At 55.8% G+C, this 14,475-nt stretch overlaps 1 protein-coding gene across 6 annotated transcripts in view; it reads right to left on the minus strand.

Annotated features, from left to right (window-relative positions):
- LOC147114478 (anion exchange protein 2-like) overlaps positions 1 to 14,475 on the minus strand; it is a 410,117-nt gene that overhangs the window by 20,385 nt on the left and 375,257 nt on the right. For all 6 annotated transcript variants that reach the window (XM_085992182.1, XM_085992177.1, XM_085992179.1 and 3 more), the window contains 5 exons: positions 9,878 to 9,967; positions 7,353 to 7,519; positions 4,992 to 5,245; positions 1,690 to 1,859; positions 811 to 984 (listed from right to left, as the gene is read on the minus strand). In XM_085992182.1, coding sequence (XP_085848308.1) covers positions 811 to 984; positions 1,690 to 1,859; positions 4,992 to 5,245; positions 7,353 to 7,519; positions 9,878 to 9,967 — 855 coding nt within the window. The remainder of the gene's footprint in view (positions 1 to 810; positions 985 to 1,689; positions 1,860 to 4,991; positions 5,246 to 7,352; positions 7,520 to 9,877; positions 9,968 to 14,475) is intronic.

Consider the following 14,475-nt stretch of genomic DNA (forward strand, 5'->3'; position numbering starts at 1 on the left):
CCCTGTGCTCACTGCCCCGTGTCCTAACTCGCACCGAGTCCCGTTCACCCATCACCCCCTGTGCTCACTGCCCCGTGTCCTAACTCACACGCAGTCCCGTTCACCCATCACCCCCTGTGCTCACTGCCCCGTGTCCTAACTCACACCCAGTCCCGTTCACCCATCACCCCCTGTGCTCACTGCCCCGTGTCCTAACTCACACCCAGTCCCGTTCACCCATCACCCCCTGTGCTCACTGCCCCGTGTCCTAACTCACACCCAGTCCCACTCACCCATCACCCCCTGTGCTCACTGACCTATACTGGCTTCCAGTTGAGCAGCACCTTGATTTTAAAATTCTCATCTTGGTTTTCAAATCCCTCCATGGCCTCGCGCTCCCTATCCCTGTAACCTTCTCCAGTCCTACAACCCTATGCGATCTCTACATTCCTCCAAATGTGGCCTCTTGCGCATCCCTGATTTTAATTGCTCCACCATTGATGGCCGCGCCTTCAGCTGTCAAGGCCCGAAACTCTGAAATTCCCTCCCTAAACCTCTCCACTTCTCTCTCCTCCTTTAAGATGGTCCTACCTCTTTGACCTGTCCTAATGTCTCCTTATGTGGCTCGGTGTCAAATTTTGTTTGATAATCGCTCCTGTGAAGCGCCTTGGGACATTTTACTACGTTAAAGGCGCTATATAAATACAAGTTGTTGCCATTATGAAAGTTACTCAACACTGGCCATTTGGCGCATGGAGCAGGGTGACCTGGATACACTAAGTGAAGGATTCCTCGAGTGCCAAAGCCCAATCTCTCCCGAAGAACACTTACACATTTCATCTCTCGATCCGTGAAAATTCTGGTGAGCGCGAAAACCTTCAAAGGCACAGTCAAGATGAGCACGAAGGGGAAAGCGAGAGAGGCAGCAGAGGACATGACAGCCCAGAGTACCCCCAGACAGAGGAGCTGCATAATGGTGAACAAGTGCATCCGAAGGGTCTTCACCTGAAAACGGGACAACACCGTTACACACCCACCGGGCCAAATGCACACAGCCGCCCTCGCCTCACCCATCCGCCCCCCGCATTGCGCATGCCCTGCCTGCCCCCGCCTCGCGCACGCCCTGCCTGTCCCGCCTCGCCCCCCGTCCCCCGCACGCCCTGCTTGCCCCCGCCTCACCCACGCCCACCTGCCTCGCCCATCCGCCCCCCGCACGCCCTGCCTGCCCCCACCTCACCCACCTGCCTCGCCCATCCGCCCCCCACCTCGCGCACGCCCTGCCTGCCCCCACCTCACCCACGCCCCCCCGCCTCGCCCATCCGCCCCCCGCCTCGCGCATGCCCCACCTGCCCCCGCCTCGCGCATGCCCACTTGCCCCCGCCCCCACGCCTCGCGCACGCCCTACCTGTCCCGCCTCGCCCATCCGCCCCCCGCACGCCCTGCCTGCCTCGCGCATGCCCACTTGCCCCCCGCCCCCACCCATCCGGATCGCCCCCCAGCCTCGTGCATGCCCTGCCTGCCCCTGCTTCACCCACGCCCACCCGCCCCCGCCTCACCCATCCGCCCCCCTGCATCGCGCACGCCCAGCCGCATGCCCCGCCCGCGCCTCGCGTACGCCCACCCTTATGCCTCGCCTGCCCCCGCGCACACCCGCCTGCCCATCCCCCGCCCCGCGCCCGCCGCCTCGTACACAAGGTGGGTTTGACACACCTTCTGGACGTACACATGATCTGGATGGTGCTTTGAAGGCATCAGGAGCAGCTGCATGCGTTCGTACAGCTCGATGCCGTTCAGCGAAGTGACACCCATGTAGAGGAAGATCCCAAACAGCACAGCCAGTGGGATCTTTCGTAGGAGGTCGCCAATTACAATGGACAGGCCTAGAAAACAGAAGGCCCATATTGTTTACAACAAAAGGAGGTGGGAATAACGAAAGGGGAGGGAAGAAAGAAGGAAAGAAAGAAACTAATGAAAGAAATAAATTAGAAAAAGAGAAGGAAAGAATACATAGTTCTTTCAAAGGTGGTGGAAGCAGATTCAATAGTAACTTTCAAAAGAAAATTGGATAAACACTTGAAGGGGAAACATTTGCAGGGCTACGGGGAAAAAGCAGGGAGTGGGATTAATTGGAGAGCTCAAAGAGCCGGCACAGGCACGATGGGACGTATGGCCCTCCTGTGTGCTAAAAGTTTCTATGATCTAATACGGCTCAGACATTGAGAGCGAGTGGCGATGGTGAGGGTGAGGGAGAGCGAGTGGCGATGGTGAGTGAGAGGCGATGGTGAGGGTGAGGGAGAGCGAGTGGCAATGGGGAGGGTGAGGGAGGGAGAGCGAGTGGCGATGGGGAGGGAGGGAGAGTGGCGATGGGGAGGGAGGGAGAGTGGCGATGGGGAGGGTGCGAGCGGGGAGAGCGAGTGGCGATGGTGAGGGAGGGAGAGCGAGTGGCGATGGGGAGGGAGGGAGAGTGGCGATGGGGAGGGTGCGAGCGGGGAGAGCGAGTGACGATGGGGAGGGTGCGGGCGGGGAGAGCGAGTGGCGATGGGGAGGGTGTGGGCGGGGAGCGCGAGTGGCGATGGGAAGGGTGTGGGCGGGGAGCGCGAGTGGCGATGGGAAGGGTGTGGGCGGGGAGAGCGAGTGGCGATGGGAAGGGTGCGGGCGGGGAGCGCGAGGGGGAGGGTGCGGGCGGGGAGCGCGAGTGGCGATGGGGAGGGTGTGGGCGGGGAGTGTGAGTGGCGATGGGAAGGGTGTGGGCGGGGAGTGCGAGTGGCGATGGGAAGGGTGTGGGCGGGGAGAGCGAGTGGCGATGGGAAGGGTGCGGGCGGGGAGCGCGAGGGGGAGGGTGCGGGCGGGGGCGCGAGTGGCGATGGGGAGGGTGCGGGCGGGGAGTGCGAGTGGCGATGGGAAGGGTGCGGGCGGGGAGAGCGAGTGGCGATGGGAAGGGTGCGGGCGGGGAGAGCGAGTGGCGATGAGGAGGGTGTGGGCGGGGAGCGCGAGTGGCGATGGGAAGGGTGTGGGCGGGGAGAGCGAGGGGGAGGGTGCGGGCGGGGAGCGCGAGTGGCAATGGGAAGGGTGCGGGCGGGGAGCGTGAGTGGCGATGGGGAGGGTGCGGGCGGGGAGAGCGAGTGGCGATGGGAAGGGTGTGGGCGGGGAGCGCGAGTGGCGATGAGGAGGGTGCGGGCGGGGAGAGCGAATGGCGATGAGGAGGGTGCGGGCGGGAAGCACGAGTGGCGATGGGGAGGGTGCGGGCGGGGAGAGCGAGTGGCAATCGGGAGGGTGCGGGCGGGGAGAGCGAGTGGCGATGGGGAGGGTGCGGGCGGGGAGCGCGAGTGGCGATGGGGAGGGTGCGGGCGGGGAGAGCGAGTGGCGATGGGGAGGGTGCGGGCGGGGAGAGCGAGTGGCGATGGGGAGGGTGCGGGCGGGGAGAGCGAGTGGCGATGGGGAGGGTGCGGGCGGGGAGCGCGAGTGGCGATGGGGAGGGTGCGGGCGGGGAGAGCGAGTGGCCATGGGGAGGGTGAGGGCGGGGAGCGCGAGTGGCGATGGGGAGGGTGCGGGCGGGGAGAGCGAGTGGCGATGGGGAGGGTGCGGGCGGGGAGCGCGAGTGGCGATGGGGAGGGTGCGGGCGGGGAGAGCGAGTGGCGATGGGGAGGGTGAGGGCGGGGAGCGCGAGTGGCGATGGGGAGGGTGCGGGCGGGGAGAGCGAGTGGCGATGGGGAGGGTGCGGGCGGGGAGAGCGAGTGGCGATGGGGAGGGTGCGGGCGGGGAGAGCGAGTGGCGATGGGGAGGGTGCGGGCGGGGAGAGCGAGTGGCGATGGGGAGGGTGCGGGCGGGGAGCGCGAGTGGCGATGGGGAGGGTGCGGGCGGGGAGCGCGAGTGGCGATGGGGAGGGTGCGGGTGGGGAGAGCGAGTGGCGATGGGGAGGGTGCGGGCGGGGAGAGCGAGTGGCGATGGGGAGGGTGCGGGCGGGGAGAGCGAGTGGCGATGGGGAGGGTGCGGGCGGGGAGAGCGAGTGGCGATGGGGAGGGTGCGGGCGGGGAGCGCGAGTGGCGATGGGGAGGGTGCGGGCGGGGGAGCGCGAGTGGCGATGGGGAGGGTGCGGGCGGGGAGCGCGAGTGGCGATGGGGAGGGTGCGGGCGGGGAGCGCGAGTGGCGATGGGGAGGGTGCGGGCGGGGAGAGCGAGTGGCGATGGGGAGGGTGCGGGCGGGGAGAGCGAGTGGCGATGGGGAGGGTGCGGGCGGGGAGAGCGAGTGGCGATGGGGAGGGTGCGGGCGGGGAGAGCGAGTGGCGATGGGGAGGGTGCGGGCGGGGAGAGCGAGTGGCGATGGGGAGGGTGCGGGCGGAGAGAGCGAGTGGCGATGGGGAGGGTGCGGGCGGGGAGAGCGAGTGGCGATGGGGAGGGTGCGGGCGGGGAGAGCGAGTGGCGATGGGGAGGGTGCGGGCGGGGAGAGCGAGTGGCGATGGGGAGGGTGCGGGCGGGGAGCGCGAGTGGCGATGGGGAGGGTGCGGGCGGGGAGCGCGAGTGACGATGGGGAGGGTGCGGGCGGGGAGAGCGAGTGGCGATGGGGAGGGTGCAGGCGGGGAGAGCGAGTGGCGATGGGGAGGGTGCGGGCGGGGAGCGCGAGTGGCGATGGGGAGGGTGCGGGCGGGGAGAGCGAGTGGCGATGGGGAGGGTGCGGGCGGGGAGAGCGAGTGGCGATGGGGAGGGTGCGGGCGGGGGAGCGCGAGTGGCGATGGGGAGGGTGCGGGCGGGGAGCGCGAGTGGCGATGGGGAGGGTGCGGGCGGGGAGAGCGAGTGGCGATGGGGAGGGTGCGGGCGGGGAGGGCGAGTGGCGATGGGGAGGGTGCGGGCGGGGAGAGCGAGTGGCGATGGGGAGGGTGCGGGCGGGGAGAGGGAGTGGCGATGGGGAGGGTGCGGGCGGGGAGCGCGAGTGGCGATGGGGAGGGTGCGGGCGGGGAGCGCGAGTGGCGATGGGGAGGGTGCGGGCGGGGAGCGCGAGTGGCGATGTTCACTTACCCACCAGGACTCCTACCACCAGCCCGGTTACCCGCTGCTCCTTGACTTCCTGGATCTTGGGCTTGTCACCGGGAGCCACGGACTTGCTCATGACAGTCAGTGCGTTTGCGTGGGTGACGCTTCTGACAGTGGCACCAGCGAGCCAGGGCAAGCCGAACACGCCTGCCACGCCCCCCGACGCCACGATGATCAGTAGGTCCAAGTGGAATCCGGAGCCTTTGGTCAACATCCTCTCCTTCTTACTGATTATCAATCTGCAGGGATTGGGGGGGATTGAGTTAGGTCACCGTCAAACTACCTGGAGCAGCTGAGAGCATCGCACCAGCCGGTCACATAATAGTGCAGCACAGACCCCCCCCAGTCACTATATCACAGCACAGACGCCCCCCAGTCACTATATCACAGCACAGACCGCCCCAGTCACTATCGCAACACAGACGACCCCCCCAGTCACTGTATCACAGACCCTCCCAGTCACTGTATCACAGACCCCCCCAGTCACTGTATCACAGACCCCCCCAGTCACTGTATCACAGCACAGACCCCCCAAGTCACTGTATCACAGACCCTCCCAGTCACTGTATCACAGACCCCCCCAGTCACTGTATCACAGACCCCCCCAGTCACTGTATCACAGCACAGACCCCCCAGTCACTGTATCACAGACCCCCCCCAGTCACTGTATCACAGACCTCCCCAGTCACTGTATCACAGACCCCCCAAGTCACTGTATCACAGCACAGACCCCCCAAGTCACTGTATCACAGACCCCCCCAGTCACTGTATCACAGACCCCCCCAGTCACTGTATCACAGACCCCCCCCAGTCACTGTATCACAGACCCCCCCAGTCACTGTATCACAGCACAGACCCCCAAGTCACTGTATCACAGACCCCCCCAGTCACTGTATCACAGACCCCCCCAGTCACTGTATCACAGACCCCCCCCAGTCACTGTATCACAGACCCCCCAGTCACTGTATCACAGACCCCCCAGTCACTGTATCACAGCACAGACCCCCCCAGTCACTGTATCACAGACCCCCCCAGTCACTGTATCACAGACCCCCCCAGTCACTGTATCACAGCACAGACCCCCAAGTCACTGTATCACAGCACAGACCCCCAAGTCACTGTATCACAGACCCCCCAGTCACTGTATCACAGACCCTCCCAGTCACTGTATCACAGGCCCCCCCAGTCACTGTATCACAGACCCCCCAGTCACTGTATCACAGACCCCCCAGTCACTGTATCACAGACCCTCCCAGTCACTGTATCACAGACCCCCCCAGTCACTGTATCACAGACCCTCCCAGTCACTGTATCACAGACCCTCCCAGTCACTGTATCACAGACCCTCCCAGTCACTGTATCACAGACCCCCCCAGTCACTGTATCACAGACCCCCCCAGTCACTGTATCACAGACCCCCCCAGTCACTGTATCACAGACCCCCCCAGTCACTGTATCACAGACCCTCCCAGTCACTGTATCACAGACCCTCCCAGTCACTGTATCACAGACCCCCCCAGTCACTGTATCACAGACCCTCCCAGTCACTGTATCACAGACCCTCCCAGTCACTGTATCACAGACCCTCCCAGTCACTGTATCACAGACCCTCCCAGTCACTGTATCACAGACCCCCCCAGTCACTGTATCACAGACCCCCCCAGTCACTGTATCACAGACCCCCCCAGTCACTGTATCACAGGCCCCCCCCAGTCACTGTATCACAGACCCCCCCAGTCACTGTATCACAGCACAGAACCCCCAAGTCACCGTATCACAGACCCCCCAGTCACTATATCACAGCACAGACCCCCCCCCCAGTCACTGTATCACAGCACAGACCCCACCACCCCCACCCCGAGTCACTATATCACATCAGAAACCACTAACACGTGTACAGTTGCTAATTTACTGACACGATGATCTTTCCGCCATGACCTGAGCAGGAGACACTTGGAGCCAGGCCGTTCGCAACCCGCCTACCCAGCTTTATTCAGTTTAAATGTGCAGTGCAGTCCAAGGGCCGGAAATGATCCCTTGGTTTGTCCCCACTTGCCTCGGCTCTCCCGAAGCCCAGTGTGAACTCATAGGATCGTCTGTTAAAGTGGTCTTACAGAACGGGGGCTCAGAACAACAATGTGGGAGAGCAGCACAGAGAGCGAGTCTGCCCTTGCTCTGTCGCAACCGATATAGAGAGGAACAGAGCCCGACGTCTCTGCTCTTCTCTCAATCCTCTGTAAGGGGGCAGTGTGGAATCAGCTTGGGGCAGTCCCTATCCATTGGGCTGAAGATCAGACTGTAAACCCATCGTAACTCAGCTCAAAATGGTCATCACAAAGGACTCACGTGGTGATCATGGTCTCCATGAAGATGAGGATGAAGACCAGGATAGCGGGAATCACACAGGCGAACATCATCCAAATGGGGAAATCCCCATTCTTCCCCAGAGGATTAATGATCCAACCTCGCTTCTCCGGGGAGGTGACAGACAGACCCGTCGGAACGGACAGTTTCTGAAAGAAAGACACAGGCAGTTGTGAGGGACTCCTATCATATCAACACATAACTCAATACTCAGGAGTGATGGGCAGCTAACAGTCATCTCTCTGGGCACTGCAGGTCACTGTCCCATCAAACACTCCCAGGGCAGGTACAGCATGGGTTAGATACAGAGTAAAGCTCCCTCTACACTGTCCCATCAAACACTCCCAGGGCAGGTACAGCATGGGTTAGATACAGAGTAAAGCTCCCTCTACACTGTCCCATCAAACACTCCCAGGGCAGGTACAGCATGGGTTAGATACAGAGTAAAGCTCCCTCTACACTGTCCCATCAAACACTCCCAGGGCAGGTACAGCATGGGTTAGATACAGAGTAAAGCTCCCTCTACACTGTCCCCATCAAACACTCCCAGGGCAGGTACAGCACGGGTTAGATACAGAGTAAAGCTCCCTCTACACTGTCCCATCAAACACTCCCAGGGCAGGTACAGCACGGGTTAGATACAGAGTAAAGCTCCCTCTACACTGTCCCATCAAACACTCCCAGGGCAGGTACAGCACGGGTTAGATACAGAGTAAAGCTCCCTCTACACTGCCCCATCAAACATTCCCAGGGCAGGTACAGCACGGGTTAGAGACAGAGTAAAGCTCCCTCTACACTGTCCCATCAAACACTCCCGGGGCAGGTACAGCACAGGTTAGATACAGAGTAAAGCTCCCTCTACACTGTCCCATCAAACACTCCCAGGGCAGGTACAGCACGGGTTAGAGACAGAGTAAAGCTCCCTCTACACTGTCCCATCAAACACTCCCAGGGCAGGTACAGCACGGGTTAGATGCAGAGTAAAGCTCCCTCTACACTGTCCCATCAAACACTCCCAGGGCAGGTACAGCACGGGTTAGATACAGAGTAAAGCTCCCTCTACACTGTCCAATCAAACACTCCCAGGGCAGGTACAGCATGGGTTAGATACAGAGTAAAGCTCCTTCTACACTGTCCCATCAAACACTCCCAGGGCAGGTACAGCGCGGGTTAGATACAGAGTAAAGCTCCCTCTACACTGTCCCATCAAACACTCCCAGGGCAGGTACAGCATGGGTTAGATACAGAGTAAAGCACCCTCTACACTGTCCCATCAAACACTCCCAGGGCAGGTACAGCATGGGTTAGATAGAGTAAAGCTCATTCTACACTGTCCCATCAAACACTCCCAGGGCAGGTACAGCATGGGTTAGATACAGAGTAAAGCTCCCTCTACACTGTCCCATCAAACACTCCCAGGGCAGGTACAGCACGGGTTAGATACAGAGTAAAACTCCCTCTACACTGTCCCTTCAAACAGAGAAGGGAGCTGGTGTTCAGGTGCTGGATTCCCGAGAGCAGAATTTGTGGCCCACAGGTTGGGCATTATACTCGACCTTACCCCAATCGCATCCTCAGAGGTGGTCCCTCCATTGCCCCAGTGGGACATTTCCCCTCACCAACCATCCTGTGGCCTCTCTGAGTGAGGGTGCCAGTTTCGTGCTGGATTAAGAGCAACAGCTGGGAACCTGGTTGACTAGCTATTGTGAAGTCCAATCTCTGAGAGAGTCAATGTGTTGTTGAAAGGAAAAATGACAGCAGGGTGTCCGAGGAAGAAAAGCCCCATCGAGCTGTGTAAAATATTAAACAGGAGCAGTCTCAGGACTCCAAGTCATCCAGAAACACAGCTACCAGCGTAATATAGACCAACATCTGGAGTTGGCGTCAATCTGGCACCAGTTCTGACAGACACTGAGCACTTCCAATGGTTTATTGGGTAAAGGGTCACCTTATGTACTGAGCCGGACTGCGGCTAAAGAGAGACAATTCTGAGTTCCCACTGCGATAAGAAACTCTCTGCCAACAGGATCGGGTGCTTCCTATTGGAGGGGCCAGTGGCAGTGGTGGGTGGGTCAGGGTGTGGACATTAGACGAGGACAGGGTGGGCTCAGTTGTCACAACCCATTCCTTGTCGAACAGTCCACCAACACTAACTGTTGTCTCACGGTTGATGAATACCTGAAAGGGTGGTGGTGGTGGAAGCAGATTCAACAATAACCTTCGAAAGAGAACTGGATAAATACTTGAAAGGGAAAAAATTGCAGGGCTGTGGGGGAAAGTGCAGGGAGGGAGTGGGACTAATTGGAGAGCTCTTTCAAAGAGCCGGCACAGGCACGATGGGCTGAACAGCCTCCTTCTGTGCTGTAAGGTTCTATGAATGGCCACCTGAGTATGAGACGAGGTCCCAGAGAGCATCTGGTGCTGCCGAGGGAGGATGGGGGGGGAGCGGGGGGATAATTGGGGAAAAATGAAGACTGTAAAGGGGGCCTGCAGAGTTAGCCTCTCACCTGGGTGAACGTCTCCTGGATGGAATAGTCAACTAGAACCATGATGAGGATAGCTATCGGAACACCAAAATCTCCGATCACTCGGCGAATCTGCAACACAGACAAAGTGCTGTTAACCTTTTGAAAATACTTCTAAATGTTAGATAAAAGTTATTCTTTTGTTACAGCCTGCTTCACGCTCTACAGCGCCCACACACTCTGCGACCAGCTCTGTGACTAAGAGCAAAGAGCTGGTCCTTCATCAATTTCCTTAGCCTGGTGCATCGAACCTGTTAGCTTATTGGGAGCTATATCATTCTCACTTCTTGTCAGTTTTGCACTGCATATCCTCTGGGGTTCAGTGTCATTGGTCACTCCTGTAAGCGATCCTGTGTCCTATACAATCTGGAATGCACCTCAGTTGGTGGCATGCTTACCTCTGAGTCGGAAAGTCATGGGTTCAAGTTCCACTCCAGAGACTTGAGCACAGATTCCAGGCTCACAGTCCAGTGCAGTACTGAGGGAGTGCTACACCGTCGGCGGTGCATTCTTTCAGATTAGATGTTAAACCGAGGTCCCGCCTGCCCTCTCAGGTGGATGTAAAAGATCCCGTGGCTCTTTTTGAAGAGGAGCAAGGGAGTTCTCCCAGTGTCCTGGCTAATATTTGGCCGGAAACAGATTATCTGGTCATTTATCTCATTACTGTTTGTACGAACTTGCTGTGCACAAATTGGCTGCCATGATTCCTACATTACAACAGTGGCTACTCTTCAAAAGTAGTTTACTGAATGTGAAGCACATTGGGTCATATTTGGGTTGTGAAAGGCGCATTACAAATGCAATTTCTTTCACTCGGATTGTAACAGAGAATCAATACTCTGTACACCAACACAGCACATGTCTCCCTTTACAACAGCGCCCCATTGAGTTGGGGAGTACAGCCTCAAACCAACAGTTGGTTTATTTGATGTAAAGTAGGTACAAGAACAGTATAGAGCTTTCACAGTGAGGGCACTCAGTTGCCTATACTTCTCGCTATTGGAAAAAATAACAATGCCGCCATACAATCTTGCGAGGCAAATCCACTTTCTAGCTAAATTATTCCAAAGCTAGCTCTACACTTCCAGTTTCTGTTGGTGGATTCAGTGTGCTGTGTGTAGAAACATAGAAGATAGGAGCAGGAGTAGGCCATTAGGCCCCGCGAGCCTGCTCCACCATTTTATGAGATCATGGCTGATCATCCAAATTCAGTACCCGGTCCCTGCCTTCTCCCCATATCCCTTCATCCCTTCAGCCTTAAGAAATATATCCAACTCCTTCTTGAATATATTTAATGAATTGGACTCAACTGCCTTCTGTGGTAGGTTCACCACTCTCTGGGTAAAGAAATTCCTCCTCATCTCTGTCCTAAATTGGGGTTCTGGACTCCCCCGCCATCGGGAACATCCGTCCTGCATCTAGTCTGTCTAGTCCTGATAGAATTTTATAAGTTTCAATGAGATCCCCTCTCATTCTTCTAAACTCCAGCGAATATAAGCCCAATCGACCCAATCTCTCCTCATACGTCATTCTTGCCATCCCAGGTATCAGTCTGGTGAATCTTCGCTGCACTCCCTCCATGGCAAGAACATCCTTCCTCAGATAAGGTGACCAAAACTGTGCACTCAAGGTGTGGTCTTGCTAAGGCCCTTTACAACTGCAGCAAGACATCCTTGCTCCTGTACTTGAATCCTCTCGCTATGAAGGCCAACATACCATTTGCCTTCTTAACCGCCTGCTGCACCTGCATGCTTGCCTTCAGCGACTGGTGCACAAGGACACCCAGGTCTCGTTGCACTTCCCCTTCTCCCAATCTATGGCCGTTCAGATAATAATCTGCCTTCCTGTTTTTGCCACCAAAGTGGATAACCTCGCATTTATCCACATTATACTGCATCTGTCATGTATCTGCCCAATCACCCAACCTGTCCAAATCATACTGGAGTTTCTCTGCATCCTCCTCACAGCACACACGCCCACCCAGCTTTGTCTCGTCTGCAAACTTGGGGATATTACATCTAGTTCCCTTGTCTAGATCATTAATATATATTGTGAATAACTGGGGTCCTAGCACCGATCCCTGCGGTACCCCACTAGACACTGCCTGCCACTCGGAAAAAGACCCGTTTATTCCAACTCTTTGCTTCCTGTCTGCCAATCAGTTCTCTATCCAAGTCAGTACCTTGCCCCCAATCCCATGTGCTTTAACTTTACAAGCTAATCTCTTATGCGGGACCTTATCGAAAGCCTTCTGAAAGTCCAAATACACCACATCCACTGGTTCTCCCTTATCTATTTTACCAGTTACATCCTCAAAAAATTCCAGTAGATTAGTCAAGCATGATTTACCTTTTGTAAATCCATGTTGACTTTGTCCGATCCTGTCACTGTTTTCCAAGTGCTCTGCTATTACATCTTTTATAATGGACTCTAGCATTTTCCCCACTACCGATGTCAGGCTTTTTTCTTAATTCCCTGTTTTCTCTCTACCACCTTTTTTAAATAGTGGGATTACATTAGCTACCCTCCAATCCATGGGAACTGTTCCAGAGTCTATAGAATTTTGGAAGATGACCAGATAAAATGCATCTACTATTTCTAGGGCCACTTCCTTAAGTACCCTGGGATGTAGATTATCAGGCCCAGGGGATTTATCGGCCTTCAATCCCATCAATTTCCCTAACACCATTTCCCTACAAATACTGATTTCACTCAGTTCCTCCCTCTCATTAGACCCTGTGTTCCCCAAAATCTCTGGGAGGTTATTTGTGTCCTCCTTTGTGAAGACAGAACCAAAGTATGTATTTAATTGGTTTGCCATTTCTTTGTTCATTATAAATTTCCCTGATTCTGACTGCAAGGGACCTACGCTTGACTTCACCAATCTTTTTCTGTTCACATATCTATAGAAGCTTTTACAGTCAGTTTTTATGTTCCCAGCAAGCTTACTCTCAGACTGTATTTCCCCCCTCTTAATTAATCCCTTTGTCCTCCTTTGCTGAATCCTAAACTGCTCCCAATCCTCAGGTTTGCTGCTTTTTCTGGTCTATTTATATGTCCTCTCCTTGGATCTTATGCTATCCCTAATTTCCCTTGTTAGCCACGGTTGAGTCACCTGTTTTGTTTTATTTTTATGACAAACAGGGATGAACAAATTCTGTAGTTCATCCATGCGAAATGTAAATGTTTGCCATTGCCTATCCACCGTCAACCCTTTAAGTAACATTCCCCAATCCATCCTAGCCAACTCACGCCTCATACCATCGTAGTTTCCTTTATTTAAATTCAGGACCTGAGTCTCTGAGTCAAATACTTCACTCTCCATCTTAATGAAGAATTCTATCATATTATGATCGCTCCGCCCCAAGGGGCCTCGCACAACAAGATTACTAATGAATCCTTTCTCATTACCTAATACCCGGTCTAAGATGGCCTGATCTCTAGTTGGTTCCTCGACATATTGGTCCAGGAAACCATCCCGTATATACTCCAGGAATTCCTCCTCCACAGTATTGTTACTAATTTGGTTAGCCCAATCTATATGTAGATTAAAGTCACCCATGATAACTGCTGTGCCCTTATTGCACGCGTCTCTAATTTCCCGTTTAATGCCATCCCCCACCTCAGCATTACTGTTTGGGGGTCTGTATACAACTCCCACTAACGTTTTCTGCCCCTTGGTATTTCTCAGCTCTACCCATACAGATTCCACATCATCAGAGCTAACATCCTTCCTTACTATTGTGTTAATCTCCTCTTTAACCAGCAATGCTACCCCACCTCCTTTTCCTTTTTGCCTGTCTTTCCTGAATATTGAATACCCCTGGATGTTGAGTTCCCAGCCCTGGTCACCCTGGAGCCAGGTTTCTGTAATCCCAATCATATCATATCCGTTTACATCTATTTGCGCAGCTAATTCATCCACCTTATTACGAATGCTCCTCGCATTAAGACACAAAGCCTTCAGGCTTGTTTTTTTTAACACTCTTAGACCTTTGTGTGTTGTGTGTGTGTGTGTTGTGTGTGGGGAGACAGAGGGAGAGAGAGAGAGAGAGAGAGGAAGGAGAGGTGAAGAGATTAAGATTTAAACCTGAGATTAGGGAGGGTGAGGGGGTTGTGGGAGGGAGAGAGAGAGAAAGAAATAGAGAAGTTGAGAGAGAGGGAGGAGCGGTGGAAAGAGAGAGACTGATTGTTATATGAGATTAGGGATGGGGTGGGGGGGGGCGGAGAGAGAAAGATTGATTGATTGATTGATATTTCTCCAACAAGAGAGTCTAACCACCGCCCCTTGACATTCAATGGCATTACCATTGTCGAATCCCCCACCATCAACATCCTGGGGGTCACCACTGACCAGAAACTTAACTGGACCAGCCACATAAATACTGTGGCAACAAGAGCAGGTCAGAGGCTGGGTATTCTGCGGTGAGTGTCTCACCTCCTGACTCCCCAAAGCCTTTCCATCATCTACAAGGCACAAGTCAGGAGTGTGATGGAATACTCTCCACTTGCCTGGATGAGTGCAGCTCCAACAACACTCAAGAAGCTCGACACCATCCAGGACAAAGCAGCCTGCTTGA

The sequence above is a fragment of the Somniosus microcephalus genome, chromosome 7, assembly GCF_052327205.1.
Source record: "Somniosus microcephalus isolate GS21.2 chromosome 7, FLI_Smic_1.0, whole genome shotgun sequence".
NCBI lineage: Eukaryota > Metazoa > Chordata > Chondrichthyes > Squaliformes > Somniosidae > Somniosus > Somniosus microcephalus.